The sequence below is a fragment of the Sciurus carolinensis genome, unplaced genomic scaffold (genome assembly GCF_902686445.1).
Source record: "Sciurus carolinensis unplaced genomic scaffold, mSciCar1.2, whole genome shotgun sequence".
Lineage (NCBI taxonomy): Eukaryota > Metazoa > Chordata > Mammalia > Rodentia > Sciuridae > Sciurus > Sciurus carolinensis.
In genome coordinates, this window is record NW_025920214.1 from 108090 (window position 1) to 131386 (window position 23297).

Sequence of the window (23297 nt, forward strand, 5' to 3'; positions counted from 1 at the left end):
AGATTCAAAACATGAAACCTTTCTGCAGCACCAGGGGTGGTCTTGGCCAGCTGCCTTCAGTTGTCTCAAGTCTTCCTCTTTCCCACCCACAAATTTCTCCCACAGAAAAGAAACTGAAGCAAGTTAAGAAAGACATTCCCAACACCTGGATGAAGGGGAATCCAATCCACCTCTTTTGATACATGATGGCAAATGACATTGTGTTGCCCTGCAGGTCACTGCCAGGGCACATATCCCCAGGGCATGGCTCCATACATGCACTTCCCTCCATGGCTTGAGTCCCGTCTTGGTGGGGTGGGTGCTGTTGTGGGCAGTGGTGACCATCAGAGTAGCCTGGGTCATGCAGCAGCGGCAGCAGCCAGGGGCTTCCAGGGAGAAGGGTAGGGGCAAGTGGTACCAGCCCATGAAGACTACCACTGGGGTAGATGGTGACCCGAACACGGACTGGCACTCTCTCCAACACATATACCTCACTGCAGGCGGCACCGATGTGTGCCAGCAACCTGTGGGCAAAAGTTGGTTTGGGGCGCTGCTATTTCATGGGCAGTAAATGAAGAAGAGGAATGGGGGTCAGGACTTGATCTAGAGGGGTTAGGGAGTGGGATGTCTGAGAATTAATTGTAGAGCAGAGTAAGGTTGGCATAATGATGGTTTTGAGTACAGGTAAAACAAAACAAAACAAAACAAAGCTTGGAGGTAGGGAGCCTCAGGCCACTTGCCATTTTGTTGGAGGAAATGGTCCAAATCTTGGGGGAATTTTTGGTCAAAGATCATGAATTCCAAATTCAGGCCATTGATTTAGGTTGCCAAATTTAGATTGTGGCCAGATTGGTAGAGGAAACCTGGGTTTTGGATGAGCAATGAGGCAACCTAAGGAGGACTCCCATGGAATTAATTGGGCAGCTCCCATATTGGACAGTTTTGACTTGGGTGGTGGTGGAGATCAGGGTGTCCCCCAATACCTTCTGTCACCAGACATTTCCATCAGAGAATGAGAGAACATCTCTCCAGTTTAAATGGAGGAGGCCCCTTAGAGTCTGGAGGAGCCAGAAGGTGAGAGTCTTAGGCAGTACACTTCTATGAGAGACCAGAAGGGATCCTACATCTCTGAGGAATGAGAAGGCTGGTGTTGCATGAGGGGACAAAGTGGCAGAAAGTGACCTTTGATCTGGAGGTCTCATGGAGTGGGAGAAAAACTGGAGGTTCATTGGAATGGGGAGGGGTAAAAAGAAACCGTAAAACATTCCATTCTTGGTCAGGGAGCCAAATGAAAGCATATGAAAGAGAATACAAAAAGAAAAAGAAAATGGAGGCAGACCTCATGGACCTTTGATGCTTCATTCAGCACCAGAAGGGCACATGTTCTGGGGGAAAATGGCAGCAGATCATCATGATAGTCTGGGTATCATGGGGATTAGTAGAGCCAGGTCATGGGAGGAGCTAGTTACTTTTGGTGGGCCCTCTTGGTGTGCAGGGCCAGGCAATGGGAGGAGTTTGGGGGGAGAGATGGAGGACAGGCGGGTGACCATATCCTTCAGTGTTTATATTTTGTTCCTGGTTGTAAGATTTCTCTCTGCTTCCTTGTTGTCACGTTCTGAGCTGCTGTCCTTTTGCCATGATGTTCTGCTTAACCTAAGGTTCAGAGCATTGGAGTTGCCCATCTATAGACCGAAGCCTCTGAAATCATGAACAATAAGTAAACTTTCCTTCCTCTATGTTGTTTCTTTCAGGTCTTTTAATTTCAGTTACAAAAATATGACTAAACAATGGATGAGGTATCTTTTCTTATTTTCTTGGAAGGGTCAGTGGAGTTGCTTGGAGTAGCTGTCTACCTATTCAGTTCCCCAGGTAGGTTGTGTTATCAAGATGGGTCCATGCATCTAAAGCCTGGTCAGACAGGACAAAACATAGGTACAGCTCTTTCTCAGGGGCAATGTAGCAGTGGGTTAGCTCAGAAGGTAGCTCAGAAGGGCTCAGGGACTGTGAAGATCACAGAGTTATCCAATAGTAAGTGACTTTGTTGTCTGTGGTACAAGTGGTGATTGCTTGGGGTCTCATATTTCTCCTTCCCTCACTGGTGAATTAATACTTGGTTTATAGTTGATTTAGCATATATCTGTGCTCAACAGTGTCTCTGTCACATAATATTGTACTCTAATGCTCAAACACTATGGTGAAATTTCTATTTGTTTCCCTCGTTTTTGTCTTTTGTTGTGGAAGGAAATATGCCAGGCACTACTAGTCAGCCATTTTGTTCAAGAATCTCCTATATTTTATTGTTCTCATTCTCTTGCTTCTTTCAAGATGATCTCTTGGTTTTTGACTTTTGAGTGTTTAAATATTATATATCCTGGAGTTGTTTTAAGTTGAATCTGAATTTTGGACTTTGGCCTTTTTATACCTGGATATTTACATCTTTCTTCAGGTTTGGAATTTGTTCTGCTATTATTTCTTTAATAAACTTTCTATTCCTTTGTTATTATCTACTCTTGCTTAAATGCCAATTGCTTGCATATTGCTCTCTTGATGCTATATCTGATCTCATAGGCTTATTGATTTATTTTCCTTCTTTTTATCCTCTGTGTATTTTTAAAAAGGCTGTCTTCAAGTTCACTGATCCTTCTTATAGTTTTACTGTCTCATTCCTGGAAACAACTTTCTATCCAAGAAAAGCTGGTTTCTTTTACAGGAAAAGTGTATTTGGAAACAAAAACTGTGTTCCATGTTTGATTATTTTTACTGATGTGCCATTGATTTTAGGCCTCCTTTGTGGACAAAATCATGAAATTTTTCATTGACTTTGGAGGTTCTTTTCTTGTCTTTGTTTAATTGCTTCTATAATTCTCTTCAGCTCCAAACCAGACGTAACTAACTTACTGATGCATAAACAGGAAAATCTGCCATTGTTATTATAGCTCCTTCCAATTATAATTCTCTTACTCCACTGCCTTCCTGGAAATCACATAACTGTCATTCACCTCTCAGCTTAAGCACCATTTCCTCCATGAAGGTTCTTAAGATATTTTCATTAGAATCAATTCCTTCCTTTGATCTCCACAATGTATACAAATCAGGCACCAAGAGAGTATCTTTTGAACTTTATTGCACTTACTCATTTACATGTATACCTTCTCCAGTAATGTAAAAGCAGAAATCAAATATTACCATTATAATGAAACCAAAAGTTAGTGCAGGACGTAAAAGTGGAAAGAATAACTGAAATAAAAAATTCTCCATTTATTTTTAATCTACATGCCTGATAGTGCTTGATTTCATGCAGCCAATAGAAATGTACATGCACACACTCATGCACATGCATACACACATATGCTTTGACCTTGGAAAGTGTCCTGCTAAATCTTTCCAGGACATACCCAGCCACCAAAACTTTTCTCCAAGTACTGAGCCACAGCCAGGGTAAGGTGATCATTAAAGGGACCAGCCACAACCTGAATGCCTAGAGGAAGTCCTTTGGCATTCAAACCCAGTGGACACTGAGTCACAGGCAAACCCAGGGCATTGAAGACACCTAAAAAAAAAAACAAACAAACAAGAAAAACTTGAGAAGTCAAAACCTGTTTCAGAAAACTTATTTCACCCTTCATTTTGTCAATAATGATAATAATAGCTATAAACAATGATGACACATGTAGGGACTTTATACTTATTACATTTCTGAAGTATCACAACAAACTCATGATAGGAGCAATATTAACCCTACTTTCCTGATAAGAAAACTGAAGGCTAGAAAAGCAGAATAACACGTTCAAAGTTACTTGGTTAATAGAAGCTGGAATCAGACTGAACACATAGATAAAATGTGAAGGAGAGCACAAGTGTCTTCTCAGTATACTATTTCTAAATTTTACCCTCTGCTTTTTTCAGAAAAATCATAGTAAATGCAAAGGTAGGCTAATGTGTTTTCAGATATATGGATTTTCCTTTCACTTGTGAACATTTTGTAATATCAATTTGCATTAATATCATTTGTGTTAAATGAACTCCAAAATGAACTCCATACTAATTACCATTTCTGTTCTACCCAAACTCTTAGCAACCACTAATCTGTTTTTGATCTCTACTGATTTACAATTCTGGTTATTTCCTACAAATAGAATCTTATAATACATTAAGTGTTTGTGTTTGAGTTCTTCTACTCAGCATAATGTTTCAAGATTTATCCAAGTGTTTCTTTTTATTGCCAATGAATCTTCCATTGAATAAATGTGGTAAACTTTGATTATACACTTACCAGTTGATAAAAAATTAGTTTAATCCTTTTTGGCTATTTGTGGCAATAACAATAGCATAATTGCACATTAGTGTATACATATTTGTATACAAATACTTTTTCAATTCTCAAATATATAAAAAAGAATAAAATTGCTGGACATATGGTAAATTTGCAGCTAACATTTTAAGAAAATACCAAACTGCTTTTCCAGAAAGGGTGTACTGGTTTTGCAACATTGCACTAGTAATGATTGAAAGGTTCAGTTTCTTTGCTTCCTTGTTAATAATACTTGAACTTCTGCTCGAATATAGCTGTTTTAATGACTGTGCAATGCAATACATTGTGATTTTAATATTCTTTAAAGATTACTGATGTTGAGTATCTTTTCATGTACATATTGGCCACTTATGTCTTCCTTGGAGAGATGTATATGAAATTCATTTTCTAATTTTTAGCTACCCTTTAGTCCTATTACTAAATTATGTTATTCATATATTTGGATTATAAATCCCTAGTGAATACACTTTTTACAAATATTTTCTCCAAGTCTTTATATTTTATTTCAATTTTATTGAAAGATTCATTTGGAAAGGGATTTTAAATTTTCCATGAAATTCAATGTATAATTTTTTAAATGGTATGGTTTTGGTACCATGCAGGAAGTCCTTGATTAGCCCTCACTCAAGGCTACAAAGATTAAATCATGTGTTTTTCTAAAAATTTTGAAGTTTTATCTTTTACATTTGTACATCTGATACAGTTTAAATAAGGTTTCCTATACATTATGAGGTATGGGTCCAACTTTATTCTTTTTTAATTATTTATTTTGCTTCATTGTACACAAATGGGGTACAACTTGTTTCTCTGGATGTACATGAAGTAGAGGCATACTATTTGTGCAATCATACATGTACATAGGATAATGATGTTTGTCTCATTCTGTTATTTTTCCTTCCCCCCACCCCTTCCACCCCTCTTTTTCCTCTATACAATCCTTCTTTCCTCCATTCTTGCCTCCCTCCCACCCCCATTATGTATCATCATCCGTTTATCAGAGAATACATTCGGCCTTTGGTTTTTTGGGATTGGCTTATACCACTTAGCATGATATTCTCCAATTGCATCCATTTGCCTGCAAATGCCATAATTTTATCATTCTTTATGGCTGAGTAATATTCCATTGTGTATATATACCACAGTTTCTTATCAATTGAAGGATTTCTAGGTTGGTTCCACAATCTAGCTATTGTGAATTAAGCAGCTATGAACATTGATGTGGCTGCATCACTGTAGTATGCTGATTTTAAATCCTTTGGGTATAGGCCAAGGAGCAGGATAGCTGGGTCAAATGGTGGTTCCATTCCAAGTTTTCTGAGGAATCTCCACACTGCTTTCTAGAGTGACTGCACTAATGTGCAACCCCACCAGCAATGTATGAGTGTACCTTTTTCCCCACATCCTCGCCAACACCTATTGTTGCTTGTATTCTTGACAATTGCCATTCTAATTGGGGTGAGATGAAATCCTAGGGTAGTTTTGATTTGCATTTCTCTTATTACTGGAGATGATGAACATTTTTTCATATATCTGTTGATTGTTTGTAGATCTTCTGTGAAGTGTCTGCTTATTTCCTTAGCCCATTTATTGATTGGGTTATTTGTATTATTGGGGTAAAATTTTTTGAGTTCTTTATAGATTCTGGAGATTAGTGCTCTATCTGAAGTATGTGTGGCAAAGATTTTCTCCCACTCTGTAGGCTCTCTCTTCATAGTTTTCTCATACTAGACAAAGGTGCCAAAAACATACAATGGAGAAAAGATAGACTGTTCAACAAATGGTGCTGGGAAAAATGGAAATCCATATGCAACAGAATGAAAATAGACCCCTATCTCTCACCCTGCACAAAAATCAACTCAAAATGGATCAAGGACCTTGGAATCAGACCAGAGACCCTGCACCTTACAGAATAAAAAGTAGGTCGAAATTTTCATCATGTCAGCTTAGGATCAGACTTCCTTAACATGACTCCCAAAGCACAAGAAATAAAAGCAGGAATCAATAATTGGGATAGATTCAAACTAAAAAGCTTTTATTCAGCAAAGGAAACTACCAACTTTATTCTTAACTTCTGAATGTTAGTGTCATTTATGTTTCAGATTATTATTCTTTCATTTATGTTTAAAGTTATTACTTTTCCATTGAATTGTCTTGCATCCTGTGTCAAAAATGGAAGGAGAGTTGAAACGGTAATTTCACAAGATGGAAGCTTCATTTCTTCTCAAGGACACACATGTGGTAAGTGATCATAGATAAGAATATTTGTTAATATCCCTGAAGTTAAGAGGCTGAGATAACTATTTGGATCACAGAACTAAGAAAAGTCACATTCAGAGAGTAAGAGGAATTGTTTCACTTTAACCACATCACTCCTCTATGGGAGTTGGGGAGAGTTGGAGAAAGCTATTCACCTTCTCTGCCATTCTGGGACCTTCCACAGAAAGATTACTAATATCCTACCTTATGGAAAACACTGAAAGCACAGGCAGGCTAGAAAATCAGGGATTAGTTACTATCAAAGATTGGGGGTAGGAGTCACAATGGCTACCATGGAGATTTTGGCAAGCCATTATGGTTAATGGAAACACTATACTAGAGAAACTACCCAGTCATATCACTCTGCAGGAGGAAGAGTTCACATGTCTACTGGACTGAAGGCCCTAGTCACATTCCCCACCAATTCCAGTGATTTTTTTTTAAATAATCAGGCTGAAAGGCAAAGCAATTATTTGTGAAAGGGAGCATCTTAACCCACCCAACTTCAGCAGCTAAGTGGATATTCCACCTAAACCTGATTCTCTCCTTAAGCCTTGCCCAAGATGGGAGGCAAATGTAAATCCTGAAATATCTGAGAGGAGCATCTGACCTCACTCAATTCTAGTGGTCAAGCAGTAACTTCAGTCAGTTCCAGAGCTTTTACTAAGGTCTTAGCCATGGAGAAGAACACCTGTTCCATCCATATAGTAGTTCCAGTGGCCAAGAAGTAACCCCACCAAGCCTTGGTATTCTTCATAAGTCTTCCACAGGACAGGAGTCAATTATAGGCCCCAAAATACTTCCAATGCAGAGGATTTGACCCTTCCCAACACTAGTGGACAAGTGAAGACTCCACCCAATCCTAATTACATAATTAAATCTTCCACTGGACAGGATACAAAGGCAGGTTAGTGATCATCTATGCAGCAGAGCATCTGAACAGCAATACCACCGAGCCTCAGTTCTCTCATTTAGACTTTCTCAGGATGGGAGGCAAATGAAACTTTGCAAATATCTAGGCCAACCTATCCTGAATGACTATGCAGGAACATCAGAAACCTTGCCAGACCTTGTACCCACAGCAGTCAACCCACCCTAAATACAGATTCCGAACTTTAGTACCACTTAACTAGGGAAGCCAACCTGCAACTTGACCTAATCAGAGATGATTGAAAAGCCCATACAGCTGCTATGATAGAATACACAGTCCAGCTAGTGATCTTATCTGAGTACAACTAACCATTCCATTCAACTTCAGAGGACAGGAAGCAGTTCAGCACAAGTAGAGGGTCCAAAAGAAATGTCAACGTGTCCACTGCCATTGCAAACTGCCATTAGGAAACAAAGGCTAGGATAAATAGCAAAAGACCATCCCTTCCAAATAATACAATGTGTAGAAAAGGTGATCATTTCCTCAAAAGCATAGACATTAAAGAAAAGGAGATCTCTGAAATCGCTGACAAATACTTAGATTAATTCTTTTAGTGTAGTATGAGGAAATGCAAGAGATAAAGGATATAATAATTGAAATGAAACATTCAACAGAAAACTTCAACAGGATTAAAGAAAATAAAGACTCCATGAGATGGAAGACAGGACATTGCTATCCAAGCACCTCATGACCATTTGCAACAGTGGTGCTATCTGGATTTCTGTACACAATTTGGGTTAAACTGCTTGATCTTATTCACTGTCTTTGCTGTTCCTGTTTCATTTTAACTTGAGAAGTTTGACAAAGAAATACAAAGTTAAAAAAAAACCCAGGTCACAAGTATAGTACTACGGTGGAGGGGAGTGGCAGCCATGATTCATGACTTGGTGGTGAGAGCTCAGATGCAGGTGGGCCAATTGAGCATCGCAGTTCACAGAGGGGAATAGGACTCAAGATTCACAAATATGGGCAGTAAGAGCTTAGGCACAGGAGAGTCAACTGTCTTTTCAAGTCACAGGTACAGTACTATGGTGGAACTGTTTATCTGCCATACATGGCCCATGGAGAGCCTGCATGATTTCTGGCAGTCAAAATGTACTCAGATAGCACCACTCCAGAGAAGAATATCTAGTGGAGAGATATGGGCTCCAGTGATTCACAACTACAAATAGTGGGAGCCCAACTTCAGGTGGGCCAACTGATTCTATAACCCGATCATAGGGATGGCACCCCAGTCATCTAATCAGTCTGTGGAGAGGCTTCTGTACCATATTCCACCACACCAACAGAGAGCACACAATAAGGTCCAACACTTGCAGACATCCAAATGACTACCACACGAAAGAAGTCCCTGTTGAGGAGAGTGAGTACATAAGCATCTTGCAGAAATCCATGTGACAGCCATGAACACTGCCTGTGCTCCTTCAACAAATAAAACAGCAGATGTAACACAAAACCCTCTTAGTATGAAGCCTCAGGCCCCTGGGTAGAAGAAAAAGAACTAGGTGGTGGAATCCATAACAACCAGGGAAATAACTCCTGCCCCTAAGCAACTATAGGAAGATCCAAAGGTAAAGAATAATGGGCATTTCCTAAAGATCCCAAATTCTGATGAAATACAAACCAGGAGTACTCAATAATAATTTTCTCCACCTTGGCCTAATGTCAATTTTGATCTTACATATGTAACTCTTCATTTTGATTTGATAGATTTTACCTTAATATTTTATATTGGGCCCTCAAGTCATTTAATTTTATTTCATCTGATGTTTTAAAACATTAGTTGGAATCATTCTCTTTATCTTATTTTCCTAGCTCAGGTTTAAACTTGCTCCAAGTAGCCACTCATTTCCATCTTACACTACCTGCTACTGTCTCAAATCTTCAGATCTAACTTTATCTTCTGTATTTCTTGGTTTATATTATTTTCTATCTTTCCTTTCATTTTTACTTTGCCCAATATGTTCTCTCCTCCCCTTTTAGGCCTTTATATAATGTAATAGATTCTATTATCATTAATAACTATTTTCCCAACCTATTCCAGAACATTGGTACAAATTTTAGCCTAGAATAGGAACTGTGGAGAATATAATCAACAAGATTTTGATTTTCCTAAGGTTTAATAGTATGGGGCCTTACCCTGCAGTAACTAGTAAATAGGGTTTAGTGTCTTCTCTCAGAGTGGTGCTGATATTGGGAATAGTGGAGGACACACATTGAGTAAAAGTATCATACCTAGATATTCACCCAGTCCAGTTTTCTCAGGAGAAAGAAGCTCATTGTATAGTCTCTTGCAGAAGATTAGAAGTGATAAAAGCAGGTAGGAAGCTATAAGAGATTTATACAAAAGACAGGGAAGAAACCATTGCAACCAACCAACAATACTTCAGTGAATGACACCATTCACACCACAGCATACTAAATGTTAAAGAAAGAATTAGAAACTTCATACTAAAATTTTCTTTTTTTTATTGTAAACAAATGGGATACATGTTGTTTCTCTATTTGTACATGGAGTCAAGGTATACCATTTGTGTAATCATAAATTTAAATGGGGTAATGTTGTTTGATACATTCTGTTATTTTTTCCCTTCCCCGCCACCCCTCCAACCCCTCTTTTCCCTCTAACAGTCCTTCCTTCCTCCATTATTACCACCCTCCTTATCCCAAACCCTAAACCAAACCCTAACCCTAACGCTAACCCCTCCCAACCCCCATTGTATGTTCCCATCCGCTTATCAGCAAGATCATTCGTCCTTTAGTTTTTTGAGATTGGCTTAACTCAAATAGCATGATATTCTCCAATTTCATCCATTTGCCTGCAAATGCCATAATTTTATCATTCTTCATGGCATTGTAATATTCCACTGTACATATATGCCACAGTTTCTTTATCCATTCATTAACTGAAGGGCATCTAGGTTGGTTCCACAATCTGGCTATGGTGAATTGAGCAGCTAAGAACATTGATGTGGCTGTATCTCTGTAGTACGCTAATTTTAAGTCCTTTGGGTATAGGCCAAGGAGTGGGATAGCTGGGTCAACTGGTGGTTCCATTCCAAGCTTTCTTAGGAATCTCCACACTGCTTTCCAGAGTGGCTGCACTAATTTGCAACCCCACCAGCAATGTATGAGTGTACCTTTCTCCCCACATCCTCGCCAACACCTATTGTTGCTTGTGTTCTTGATAATCGCCATTCTAATTGGGATGAGATGGAATCTTAGGGTAGTTTTGATTTGCATTTCTCTTATTGCTAGAGATGTTGAACATTTTTTCATATATCTGTTGATTGCTTGTAGATCTTCTTCTGTGAAGTGTCCGTTCATTTTCTTAGCCCATTTGTTGATTGGATTATTTGTATTCTTGGTGTAGAGTCTTTTGAGTTCTTTATAGACTCTGAAAATTAGCGCTCTATCTGAAGTATGAGTGGCAAAGATATTCTCCCACTCTGTAGGCTCTCTCTTCACATTACTGATACTTTCCTTTGCTGAGAGAAAGCTTTTTAGTTTGAATCTATCCCAGTTGTTGATTCTTGATTTTATTTCTTGTGCTATGGGAGTCCTGTTAAGGAAGTCTGATCCTAAGCCAACAAGTTGAAGATTTGGACCTACATTTTCTTCTATAAGATGCAGGGTCTCTGGTCTGATTCCGGGTCCTTGATCCATTTTGAGTTGAGTTCTGTGCAGGGTGAGAGATAGGGGTTTCATTTCATTCTGTTGCATATTGTTTTACAGTTATCCCAGCACCATTTGTTGAAGAGGTTATCTTTTCTCCATTGCATATTTTTGGCACCTATGTCTAGTATGAGAAAATTGTATTTATTTGGGTTTGTGTCCATATCCTCTATTCTGTACCATTGTTCTACCTGTCTATTTTGGTACCAATACCATGCCGTTTTTGTTACTATTGCTTTGTAGTAGAGTTGAAGATCTGGTATAGCGATACCCCTGCTTCGCTCTTTCTACTGAGGATTGCTTTAGCTATTCTGGGTTTTTTATTCTTCCAGATGAATTTCATAATTGCTTTCTCTATTTCTGTAAGGTACATCATTGGGATTTTAATTGGAATTGCATTGAATCTGTATAACACTTTTGGTAGTATGGCCATTTTGACAATATTAATTCTTCCTATCCAAGAACATGGGAGATCTTTCCATCTTCTAAGGTTTTCTTTAATTTCTTTCTTTAGTGTTCTGTAATTCTCATTGTAGAGGTCTTTCACCTCTTTTGTTAGATTCATTCCCAAGTATTTTATTTTTTTCGATGCTATTGTGAATGGGGTAGTTTTCCTAACTTCTCTTTCTGAAGATTCATCACTTATGTATAAAAATGCATTGGATTTATGAGTATTGATCTTGTAACCTTCTACTGTACTGAATTCACTTATGAGTTTTAAAAGTTTTCTGGTGGAATTTCCAGGTTCCTCTAAATATATAATCATGTCATCAGTGAACAGGGATAGTTTGAGTTCTTCTTTTCCAATTCGTATCCCTTTAATTTCTTTGGTTTGTCTAATTGCTCTGGCTAGAATCTCAAGGATGATGTTGAATAGAAGTAGTGAAAGAGGGCATCCCTGCCTTGTTCCAGTTTTTAGGGGGAATGCATTCAATTTTTCACCATTTAGAATGATATTGGCCATGGGTTTAGCGTAGATGGCCTTTACAATATTAAGGAATGTTCCCACTACCCCAATTTTTTCTAGTGTTTTGAGCATGAAGGAATGCTGTATTTTATCAAATGCTTTTTATTGAAATAATCATGTGATTCTTAACTTTAAGTCTGTTGATATGGTGAATGACATTTATTGATTTCCGAATGTTGAACCAACCTTGCATCCCTGGGATGAAACCCACTTGATCATGGTGCACTATCTTTTTAATATATTTTTGTATGCGATTTGCTAAAATTTTGTTGAGAATTTTTGCGTCGATGTTCATTAAGGATATTGGTCTGAAATTTTCTTTCCTTGATGTGTCTCTGTCTGGTTTAGGTATCAGGGTAATATTGGCTTCATGGAATGAGTTTGGGAGGGTTCCCTCCTCTTCTATTTCATGGAATACTTTGAGGAGTATTCGAATGAGCTCTTCTTTAAAGGTTTTGTAGAACTCAGCTGAGAACCCATCTGGTCCCAGACTTTTCTTTGTTGGTAGGCTTTTAATGACCTCTTCTATTTCATTGCTTGAAATTGATTTATTTAAGTTTTGTATGTCCTCCTCGTTCGGATTAAGTAATTCATATGTCTCTAGAAACTTGTTGATGTCTTCGAGGTTTTCTGTTTTTTTGGAGTATATGTTTTCAAAATAGAACCTAATTATGTTTAGTATTTCACTCATGTCTGTTGTGATATTTCCTTGCTCATTCCGAATTTTAGTAATTTGAGTTTTCTCCCTCTTCGTTAGTGTGGCTAAGGGTTTATCAATTTTGTTTATTTTTTCAAAGAACCAACTATTTATTTTGCTAATTTTTCCAATTGTTTCTTTGTTTCAATTTCATTGATTTCGGCTCTGATTTTAACTATTTCCTGTCTTCTAAAACTTTTGGTGTTGGTCTGTTCTTCTTTTGCTAGGGCTTTGAGTTGTAGTGTTAAGTCGTTTATTTGTTGATTTCTACTTCTTTTGTTGACTGCGCCCCATGAAATAAATCTTCCTCTAAGTACTGCTTTCATAGTGTCCCAGAGATTTTGATATGATGTCACTTTTTTCTCATTTAATTCTAAGAATATTTTTATTTCCCTCCTGATGTTCTATTATCCATTCATCATTCAATAGTGTATTAGTTAATCTCCAGGTATTGGAGAAATTTCTGTTTTTTATTCTGTCATTTATTTCTAATTTCAATCAATTTTGATCTGATAGAGTACAAGGTAGTATCTCTATGTTCTTGTATTTGCTAACAGTAGCTTTTTGGCATAAACTATGGTCTATTTTAGAGAAGGATCCATGTGCTGCTGAGAAGAAAGTGTATTCGTTTTTTTGTTGGATGGTATATTCTATATATGGCTGTTAAGTTCAAATTGTTGATTGTGTTATTGAGATCTATGGTTTCTTTATTCAATTTTTGTTTGGACGATCTATCCAGTGGTGAGAGAGGTGTGTTAAAATTGCCTAGTATTATTGTGTTGTGGTCTATTTGATTTCTGGAATTGAGAAGGACTTGATTGACGTACGTGGATGAGCCAATGTTCGGGGCATAGATATTTATGATTGTTATGTCTTGCTGATTTATGCTTCCCTTAAGCAGCATGTAATATCCTTCTTTATCCCTTCTGACTAGTTTTGGCTTGAAGTCCACATTATCTGAAATGAGGATGAATACTGCAGCTTTTCTGCTGTGTCCGTGTGCATGGTATGTTTTTTCCCATCCTTTCACCTTTAGTGTATGGGTATGTCTTTCTATGAGATGAGTCTCATGCAGGCAGCATATTGCTGGATTTTTCTTTTTAATCCAATCTGCCAGTCTATGTCTTTTGATTGATGAGTTCAGGCCATTAACATTCAGGGTTATTATTGTGATATGATTTGTATTCCCAGTCATTTGACTCATTTTTGCTTTTGACATGATTTGGTTTCTCCTTTATTTGGCTATTCCTTTAGGCTATTTCCTCCCATTGCCTATTTTCATCATTGTTTTTCATCTCTTCCTCATGGAATATTTTGCTGAGAACGTTCTATAATGCCGGCTTTCTTTTTATAAATTCCTTTAGCTTTTGTTTATCATGGAAGGATCTTATTTTGTCGTCAAATCTGAAAGTAAGTTTTGCTGGGTATAAGGCTTCTGGTTGGCATCAGTTTTCTTTCAGGGCTTGGTAAATGGTGTTCCACACCCTTCTAGCTTTTAGGGTCTGGATTGAAAAATCTGCTGATATTCTTATTGGTTTCCCTTGAATGTAATGTGATTCTTTTCTCTTGTGGCCTTTAAATTTCTGTCTTTATTTTGTATGTTAGGTATTTTCATAATATTTTGCCTTGGTGTGGGCCTGTTGTAATTTTGTATATTTGGAGTCCTATAAGCGTCTTGTACTTGGTTTTCCATTTCATTCTTAGATTTGGGTAATTTTCTGATATTGTTTCATTGAATAGATTGTTCATTCCTTTGGTTTGTTTCTCTAAGCCTTCCTCAATCCCAATAATTCTTAAATTTGGCCTTTTCATGATATCCCATAATTCTTGTAGATTCTGTTCATGATTTCTTACCATCTTCTCTGTTTGGTCAACTTTGTTTTCAAGATTAAGTATGTTTTCTTCAATATCTGAGGTTCTGTCTTCCAGTTGTTCTATCCTGTTGTTTATGCTTTCTATGGAGTTTTTAACTTGGTTTATTGTTTACTTCATTTCAAAGATTTCTGTTTTTTTTTTTTTTTCAGTATCTCTAACTTTGTATTGAAATGATCTCTTTATTCCCATATTTGCTCTTTTAACTGTTGATTGGTATGATCATTTAATGCCTGCATTTGCTCTTTCATCTCCTCTTTTGCTTCCCTGATTGTTTTAATTATGTACATTCTGATCTCCCTTTCTGACATTTCTTCTGCTGTCCTGTCATTGGGTTTTATTGATATAGTATCTAGGTTTGTTTGGGACATTTTCTTCCCTTGTTTTCTCATATTGGTCAGATGTCAGTGGGACTCTGAGATATTGCAGATTTCCTCTATTGGCTTATAGTGTCCCTGTAGATTTCCAGTGTATCACCTCCCAGCCTTCAGTAGCCTGAAATCTTGGAGGAACTTGATAATGCAGTGCTTCTGAAGAAAGCTGCCCCTAGTCTGCTACTGGTTCCAGGGCTTGGAGCTGACTCTGTGCGGAAAGGCTGTCACTGTTTGGTCTGCTCCGAGAAGCTAGCCTTGAAAGGTGCCTCCTGCTTGAAGGAGCCAGGCTGCTTGGGGAAGTCCCTGACTGCCCTGTCCTGGTCCCTGTAGCTGCCTTCAGGCTGGAGCTCGCCGCTGGCGGGACTTGGAGCTGGTTCTGTGCAGAAAGGCTCTCACTGGGGTGCCTACTCCAAGAAGCTGGAGAAGCTGGCCATGTGGGAGGAGCCTACTGCCGGAGTGCGCAGGGCTACCTGGGGAAGACTCCAAGTGCCCTGCACTGCTCTGATAAGCTGCCCTTACCTGGGCATGCTGCCTAGGCCGAGCTTCACCAGATGGGGGAGACTCACCCTGTGGCTCTGTTTTAGTCTGAGTCTCTCAATGCCTCCCCTTCTTGAATCCTGGGTTCTGGAGTGACTGGAGAAGCAGTCACCCTCTCGTCTGCCATCTTGGATCACCCCGTGCATAATAAAATTTTCCACGAACTAAATAAAGATGTAAGGAATGGAATTTGAAAATACAGGAAGTGAAACTTTATTTCAGCAAAGATATAGAGATTCTGAAGAAGAACCAGATATCCTAAAATGAAAAACTCAATTAATCAAATTAAAATTTCAATAAGAAACCTCACCAATAGAGTGGACCAGTTTGAAAACAGATTCCCAGACCTCAAAAACAAAGTATATAATCATGAAAATAAAGTTGACAAAGAAAAGTTGCTAAGGGACCACAACCAGATTATTCAAGAAACCTTGGGTAATAGTAAGAGACACATCTAAGAAACATTGGCACAGATAAAGGCACAAAATAGAAACTAAAGAAACTCACAAACTTCTCCAGAAAATTTCACAAAAATTTTCAAATTTAGGATCAAAAGGGAAATTTAAACATAAGATTCATTTACAACCCCAAATAGCCAAGAACACAAAAGATTCTCTCTAAGCCATTATGATGAAAATGCCTAAAATACAGAATAAGGATAGAATTTCAAAAGGAACAAGAGAAAAATGGCAAGTAATATTTAGTGTAAGCCAATTAGGATTTCAACTGATTTTTCAACTTAGACCCTAAAAGGCAAGAGGGCTTGGAACAAAATATACCAAACCCTAAATGAAAACAGGTGGCAATCAGGATTACTATATCCAACAAAATTATCCATCAGAATGCAAGATGAAATGAAAACATTCCATAATCAGCAGAAACTAAAAGAATTCATAACCACCAAGCCTGCACACAAAACAAACTTAATGAAATATTTCATGCAGAAGATAATGAAGAATAAAAATGAAAACCAGCATAAGAATAAATCACACTGGAATAGTCAAAAAGGTGACTAAAACTTGAATTAAATATTTAAAACAAATTAAAATAGGAGAAAATAAAAAATATCTCTATAATAACACTGGAAATGGTCTAACCTCTCCAATCAACAGACAATAATTGGTGGAGTGTATTAAAAAACAAGACTCAAACATAACTTGTTTACAATTGAATAATCTTGCATACAGATATATACATAGACTAAAAGGTGAAAGGATGGACAATGATATGAAATACACTTGGAAACCAAAAACAAGAAGCATATTAGACAAAGTGAACCTCAAGTCAAAATTAATCAGAAGACAGAAAGAAGGTCATTTTATACTGGTTAAGGGAATTGTCCGAGACATAATGATTGCAAATATTTATGCCCCAAACATCAGTGAACTTACATACATAACAACAACAAGAAAAACCTTAATATGGGGAATCAAATGGACCACAATACAATAACACTATGATTTCAACACACCCCTGTCATCATTGGGTAATGAAAACATAAATTAAGAGTCTTTTTAAAGAATGATATAAGAGAGCAAATGCAGGCAATGAATGATGACTTCAATAAACAGTTAAAAAAGCAAATGAAGGAAGCAAAAGATCATTTTGATAAAGAGAGATTCTAAAAAAACAAAAAAAACCCATAGATCTTTGAAATGAAGAAAACAATAAACCAAATTAAAAACTCAAGTGCTGGGGATAAACCTGTTGGTAGAGTGCTTGCCTTGCAAGCACAAGGCCCTGGGTTTAATCCTCAGCACCACAACAAACAAACAAACAAACAAACTCAACAGAAAATATCACCAATAAACTAGATCACTTGAAAACCAGAACCCTGCACTATGAAGACTAAATATTTAATCTTGGAAACAAAGTTGACCAGAAAGGGAAGATGATAGGAAATCATGAACAGAACCTCCAAGAATTAATTATGGGATAACTTGAAAAGACCAAACTTAAGAATTATTGGGATTAAGGAAGGCATAGAGATACAAACCAAAGGAATGAACAATCTATTCAATGAAATAATATCAGAAAATTTCCCAAACCTGAAGAATGAAATGGAAAATCAAATACATGAGGCTCACAGGACACAAAATGTATAAAATTATGACAGAGCTCCACCAAGGCACATTATAAGGAAAATGCCCAACATACAAAAATAAAGATAGAATGTTAAAGGTCCTGAGAGAAAAGCATCAGATTACATATAGGGGTAAAACAATACAGAGATTAGCAGATTTTTCAGCCCAGACCCTAAAAGATAGGAGGGCCTGGAACCATATATTTCAAGCTCTGAAAGAAAATGGATTCCAACCAACAATATTAACCAGCAAAATTAACCTTCAGATTTGATGACAAAATAAAATCCCTCCATGATAAGCAAAAGGTAAAATAATTTACAAATAAAAAGCCTGCACTACAGAACATTCTCAGCAAAATATTCAATGAGAAGGAAATGAAAAACAACAATGTAAGTCAGCAAAGGGAGGAACTACCCTAAAGGAAAGCCAATCAAAGGAGAAACCAAGTCAAGTTAAAAACCAAAAATAAGCCAAAATGACTGGGAATACAAATCGTATTTCAATAATAACCCTGAATGTTGATGACCTAAATTCATTAATCAAAAGACAGAGACTATCAGATGGATAAAAAAAAAGATCTAACAATATGCTGTCTTCAAAAGACTCATTTCATAGAAAAAGACAGTAACAGACTGAATGAGAAAGGATGGGAAAAAACATACTATGCACATGGACTGAGTAAAATTCAGGGTATTCCATCTTCATATCAGATAAAGTGGAGCTCAAGCCTAAGTTAGTCAGATGGGAAAAGGAAGGACATTTCACAATACTTAAGAGAACCATAAATGAACAAGACATAACAATCATAAATATTTATGCACCAAACAATGGAGCATCTATGCATGTCCAACAAATCCTTGTCAATACCAGGAACCAAATAGACCACAACACAATAATACTGGCTGAGTATAACACATGTCTATCACTACCGGGTAGATCTTCCAAACAAAAACTGAAAAAAGAAACCATGGAACTCAATAACACAATCAACAATTTAGACTTCACAGACTTATATAGAATATTCCATACATAAACGAGTGAATATATTTTCTTTTCAGTCGCATATGGATCCTTCCCTAAAATACATACTACCTTGTATTCTACCAGATCATAATGGAATGAGATTAGAAATCAATGATAAAATAAAAAATAGAAACTATGCCAATACACTATTGATTCATGCATGGACAGCAGAAGACATCAGGGAGGAGATAAAAATAATTCTTAGAGGTAAACCAGAACAATAATACAACATATCAAAATCTCTGAGACACTATGAAAGCAGTAATAAGAGGAAAATTCATTGCATTGAGCTCGTTCAATAAAAGAATAAAAAGTCAAATAACCTAACATTACATCTAAAACTCCAGGAAAAAGAAGAACAGATCAACACCCAAAGGAGAAGACAGGAAATAATTAAAATCAGGGCTAAAATCAATGAAATTGAAACAAAAGAAATAATTAGAAAACTGACAAAACAAAAAGATGGTTCTTTGAAAAAATAAACAAAATTAATAAACCCTTAGCCACACTGATGAAGAGAAAACTCAAATTACTCAAATGTGTGATGAAAAAGGAAATATCACAACAGACGCTATTGAAATACAAAACATAATTAGAAGCTATTTTGAAAATCTATTCTCCAACAAAAGAGAAAATCTCAAAGACATCGACAAATTTCTAGAGACATGTTCCACCCAAACTGAAGCAAGACATACAAAATATAAACAGATCAGTTTCAAGCAATGAAATAGAAGAAGCCATCAAAAGCATACCAACCAAGAAAAGCCCTGGACTTGACAGATTCTCAGCCAAGTTCTACAATACCTTCAAAGAAGATCTAATACCAATACTCCTCAAAGTATTCAATGAAACAGAAAAGGAGGGAACCCTTCCAAAATCATTCTATGAAGCTAATACCCCCTGATACCAGAAGGAGACAAAGACACATCGAAGAAAGAAAACTTTGGACCAATATCACTGATGAACATAGATGCAAAAATTCTTAATGAAATTCTGGCAAATCACCTACCAAAATGTATTAAAAAGTGGGTTTCTCCCCAGAGATGAAAGGTTAGTTCAACATCCAAAAATCAAAAAATGTAATTAACCATATCAACAAACTTAAAGTTAAGAATCATATGATTATTTCAATAGATGCAGAAAAAACATTTGATAAAATGCAACACCCCTTCATGCTTAAAACTCTAGGAAAAATAGGGATAGTGGGAATATTGTAAATGCTATCTATGCTAAGCCCAAGGCCAACATCATTCTAAATGGAGAAAAACTAAAAGCATTCCCTCTAAAAAGTGGAAGAAGACAGGGATGCCCTCTTGTACCACTTCTATTCAACATAGTACTGCCAGACCAAAGAAATTAAAGGGATATGAATAGGAAAAGAACTCAAACTATCACTATTTGCAAATGACATGATTCAGTATTTAGAGGATTCAAAAAATTCCAGAGGAAAACTCCTAGAACCAATGAATGAATTCACCAAAGTAGCAGGATATAAAATAAACACTCATAAATCTAATGCATTTCTCTTCATAAGTGATGATTCCCCTGAAAGATAAATTAGGAAAACTACCCCATTCACAATAGCCTCAAAAAATAAAATAAAATACTTGGTAATCAATCTAACAAAAGAGGTGAAAGACCTCTACAATGAAAACTACAAGAACACTAAAGAAAGAAGCACCGATCTCCAAAATTTACAAAGAATTTAAAAAACTTTGCACCAAAAATATAAAGAACCCAATCTATAAATGGGTTAAGGAACTGGACAGACACTTCACAGAAGATCTACAAGCAATGAACAAATATATGAAAATGTGTTCAACATCTCTAGTAATTAGAGAAATACAAATCAAAATCATTCTAAGATTTCATCTCACTCCATTTAGAATGGCTATTATCAAGAACAGAAGCAATAACAGGTGTTGGCATGGATGTGGGGAAAAAAGCACACTTGTACATTGCTGGTGGAGTTGCAAATTGGTGCAGCCACTCTGGAAAGCAGTATGAAGATTCCTCAGAAATGTTGGAATGGACACACCATTTGACCCAGCTATCCCACTCCTTGGTTTATACCCAAAGGACTTAAAATCAGCATACTACAGTGATGCAGCCAAATCAATGTTCATAGCTGCTCAATTCACAGTAGCTGGATTGTGGAACCAACCTAGATGCTCTTCAATAGATGAATGGATAAAGAAACTGGTATATATACACAATGGAATGTTATTCAGTCATAAAGAAGAATAGAATTTTGGCATTTGTAGGTAAATGGATAGAGTTGGATAATATCATGCTAAGAGAAATAAGTTAATTCCAAAGAAACAATGTCCAAATGTTTTCTCTGATAAGTGGATGCTGATACATAATGGGGAGAATGGTAAGGGAAGAATGGAGGAATGTTGGATTGTGTAGAAGGAAATGAGGGGAGGGGCCAGGGGGAAGGAAAGATGGTAGAATGAGACAAACATCATTCCCCTATGTACATGTATGATTACATGAATGGTGTGACTCCTCATCGCGTCCAACCAGAGAAATGTAAAGTTGTACTCCATTTGTGTATAATGAATCAAAATGCATTCTGCTATTCTGTTGTTATGTATAACTAAATAGAACCAACAATAAAAAAAGTTTTAACTTTTTCTGCAAAGGCTTTTAAGCTCAATAGTGGAAAAATGGCATTAAGAATTTCTTCTCAATCTAAATCCTGTTCTGTGAGCATGTTGATTAATTAAAAATTCAATTTCCTTTGGAATTAACTTGTTGAATGTCATATAGTATTAAAATGCTATTCATTGCACTCAGTGTTCAATGTGCTCTCTCTTGTCTTCCAAGATAGCCATTAAAGAAGATTAAAGGAATAAAAACAAAACAAAACAAGACTATTCAGAGCTAAACAGCACTATTAAACAAATGAATCTAAAAGACATCTATAGAATATTTCATACATCAACAACTGAATTCAATTTCTTCTCAGGAGCACATGGCAATTTCTCTAAAGTAGATCATAGTTTATGGCACAAAACAAGTCTTATAAAATACAAAAAGAATAGATATAATTCCTCATAATCTATCTGATCACAGTGGAATGAAATTAGAAATCATGTCATGATAAAAAACAGAAACCATTTTAAAACCTGAATGTTAAATAATACAATTTTGAATGAGGAATGGATTACAGTAAAATCAGGGTGACATTAAATATCTTAGAAACAAGATATAACATATTAAAATCTTTGGGACATTATGAAGGCAGTTATAATAGGAAAGTTTATTTTACTGAGTTCCTACAATAAAATAAATAGAAAGGTCACAAATTAACAATCTAATGTTATATCTCAAGATACCTGAAAAAGAAGATTGAAATATTCCCAAATTAGTAGAAGATGGAAAATAATTAATATTAGAGCCTAAATAAATGAAATTGACAATAAAAATAGTACAAAGGATTAATAAAACAAAGTGTTGGTTTTTTGATAAGATAAATAACATCAATACATCCTTAGCTAAACTTAGCAAAAGAAAAAGAAAAACCCAAATAAAAAACAGTGAAGAAAAAGAAACTATCAGCACAGACACATCTGAAATCCAGAGGATGATTAGAACTATTGTGAAAATATATATTCCAATAAAATAGAAGATATTGACAAATTTCTAGACACAAATGACCTACCAAATTGATTCATAAGGATATAGAAAACTAAATAAGCCAATATCAAGAAATGAAACTGAAGCAGCAATTTACAGCCTTCCAACAAATAAATGCCCAAGACCAGAAGGAGTCTTAGCTGAGTTCTATCAAACCTTTAAAAAAGAAATTATTCCATGAAATAAAAAGGGAGGGAAAGCTGCCAAATTCACTCTATGAAGCCCATATCTACCTGACACCAAAACCAAAGACACATGAAAGAATGAAATTATCAGAATAATATTACTGATGGACACATTAAGGACAAGAATCACATTATTATCTCTACATATGCAGAAAAAGTATTCTACAAATTTCAGCATCCATTCATATTTAAAAGACTGGGGAAACTAGGTATAGAAGCAATTTTATTCAACATTGCAAAGGGTATATATGACAAATCCAAGGTCAACAACACAGTGAATGAAGAAAAATTGAAAGCATTTCCTCTGAAACCAGGAACAAACAAGGATACCAAAGAGGTGAAAAAGTCTACAATGAAGACTTTAGAACACTATAGAAAGAAACTGAAGTAGGTCTTAGAAGATGGAAAGACACCTCATGTTCTTTGATAGACAGAATCAATACTGTCAAAATGACTATACTACTGAAAGTGTTGTACAAATTAAATGCAATCTCACTCAAAATACCAATGCCATTCATCACAGAACTAGAAAACAAAGGTCAAAATTTATTTGGAAAGATAAGCAACCCAGAATAGCCAAGGCAATCCTGAGTTATTCCTCACCCAGAGCAATGCTGAAGGTATTACAGTACCATGCCTAAATTTATACTACTGAGCTATAGTAATAAAAACAGCATGTTACTGGCACCAAAACAAACAAAGTCAAAGAAATAGAACAGGACACACAGAAAGAAATACCCCTAGACATAGTCTTTGGACA

At 36.4% G+C, this 23297-nt stretch overlaps 1 protein-coding gene across 4 annotated transcripts in view; it reads right to left on the reverse strand.

The window, feature by feature from the left end:
- Nucleotides 1–3096: 3096 nt before the first annotated feature.
- The window catches only part of Faah2 (fatty acid amide hydrolase 2), a 196026-nt gene continuing 175825 nt past the window's right edge, over nt 3097–23297 (reverse strand). For all 4 annotated transcript variants that reach the window (XM_047538012.1, XM_047538010.1, XM_047538011.1 and 1 more), the window contains one exon: nt 3097–3529. In XM_047538012.1, coding sequence (XP_047393968.1) covers nt 3354–3529 — 176 coding nt within the window. In that variant the 3' untranslated portion in view covers nt 3097–3353. The remainder of the gene's footprint in view (nt 3530–23297) is intronic.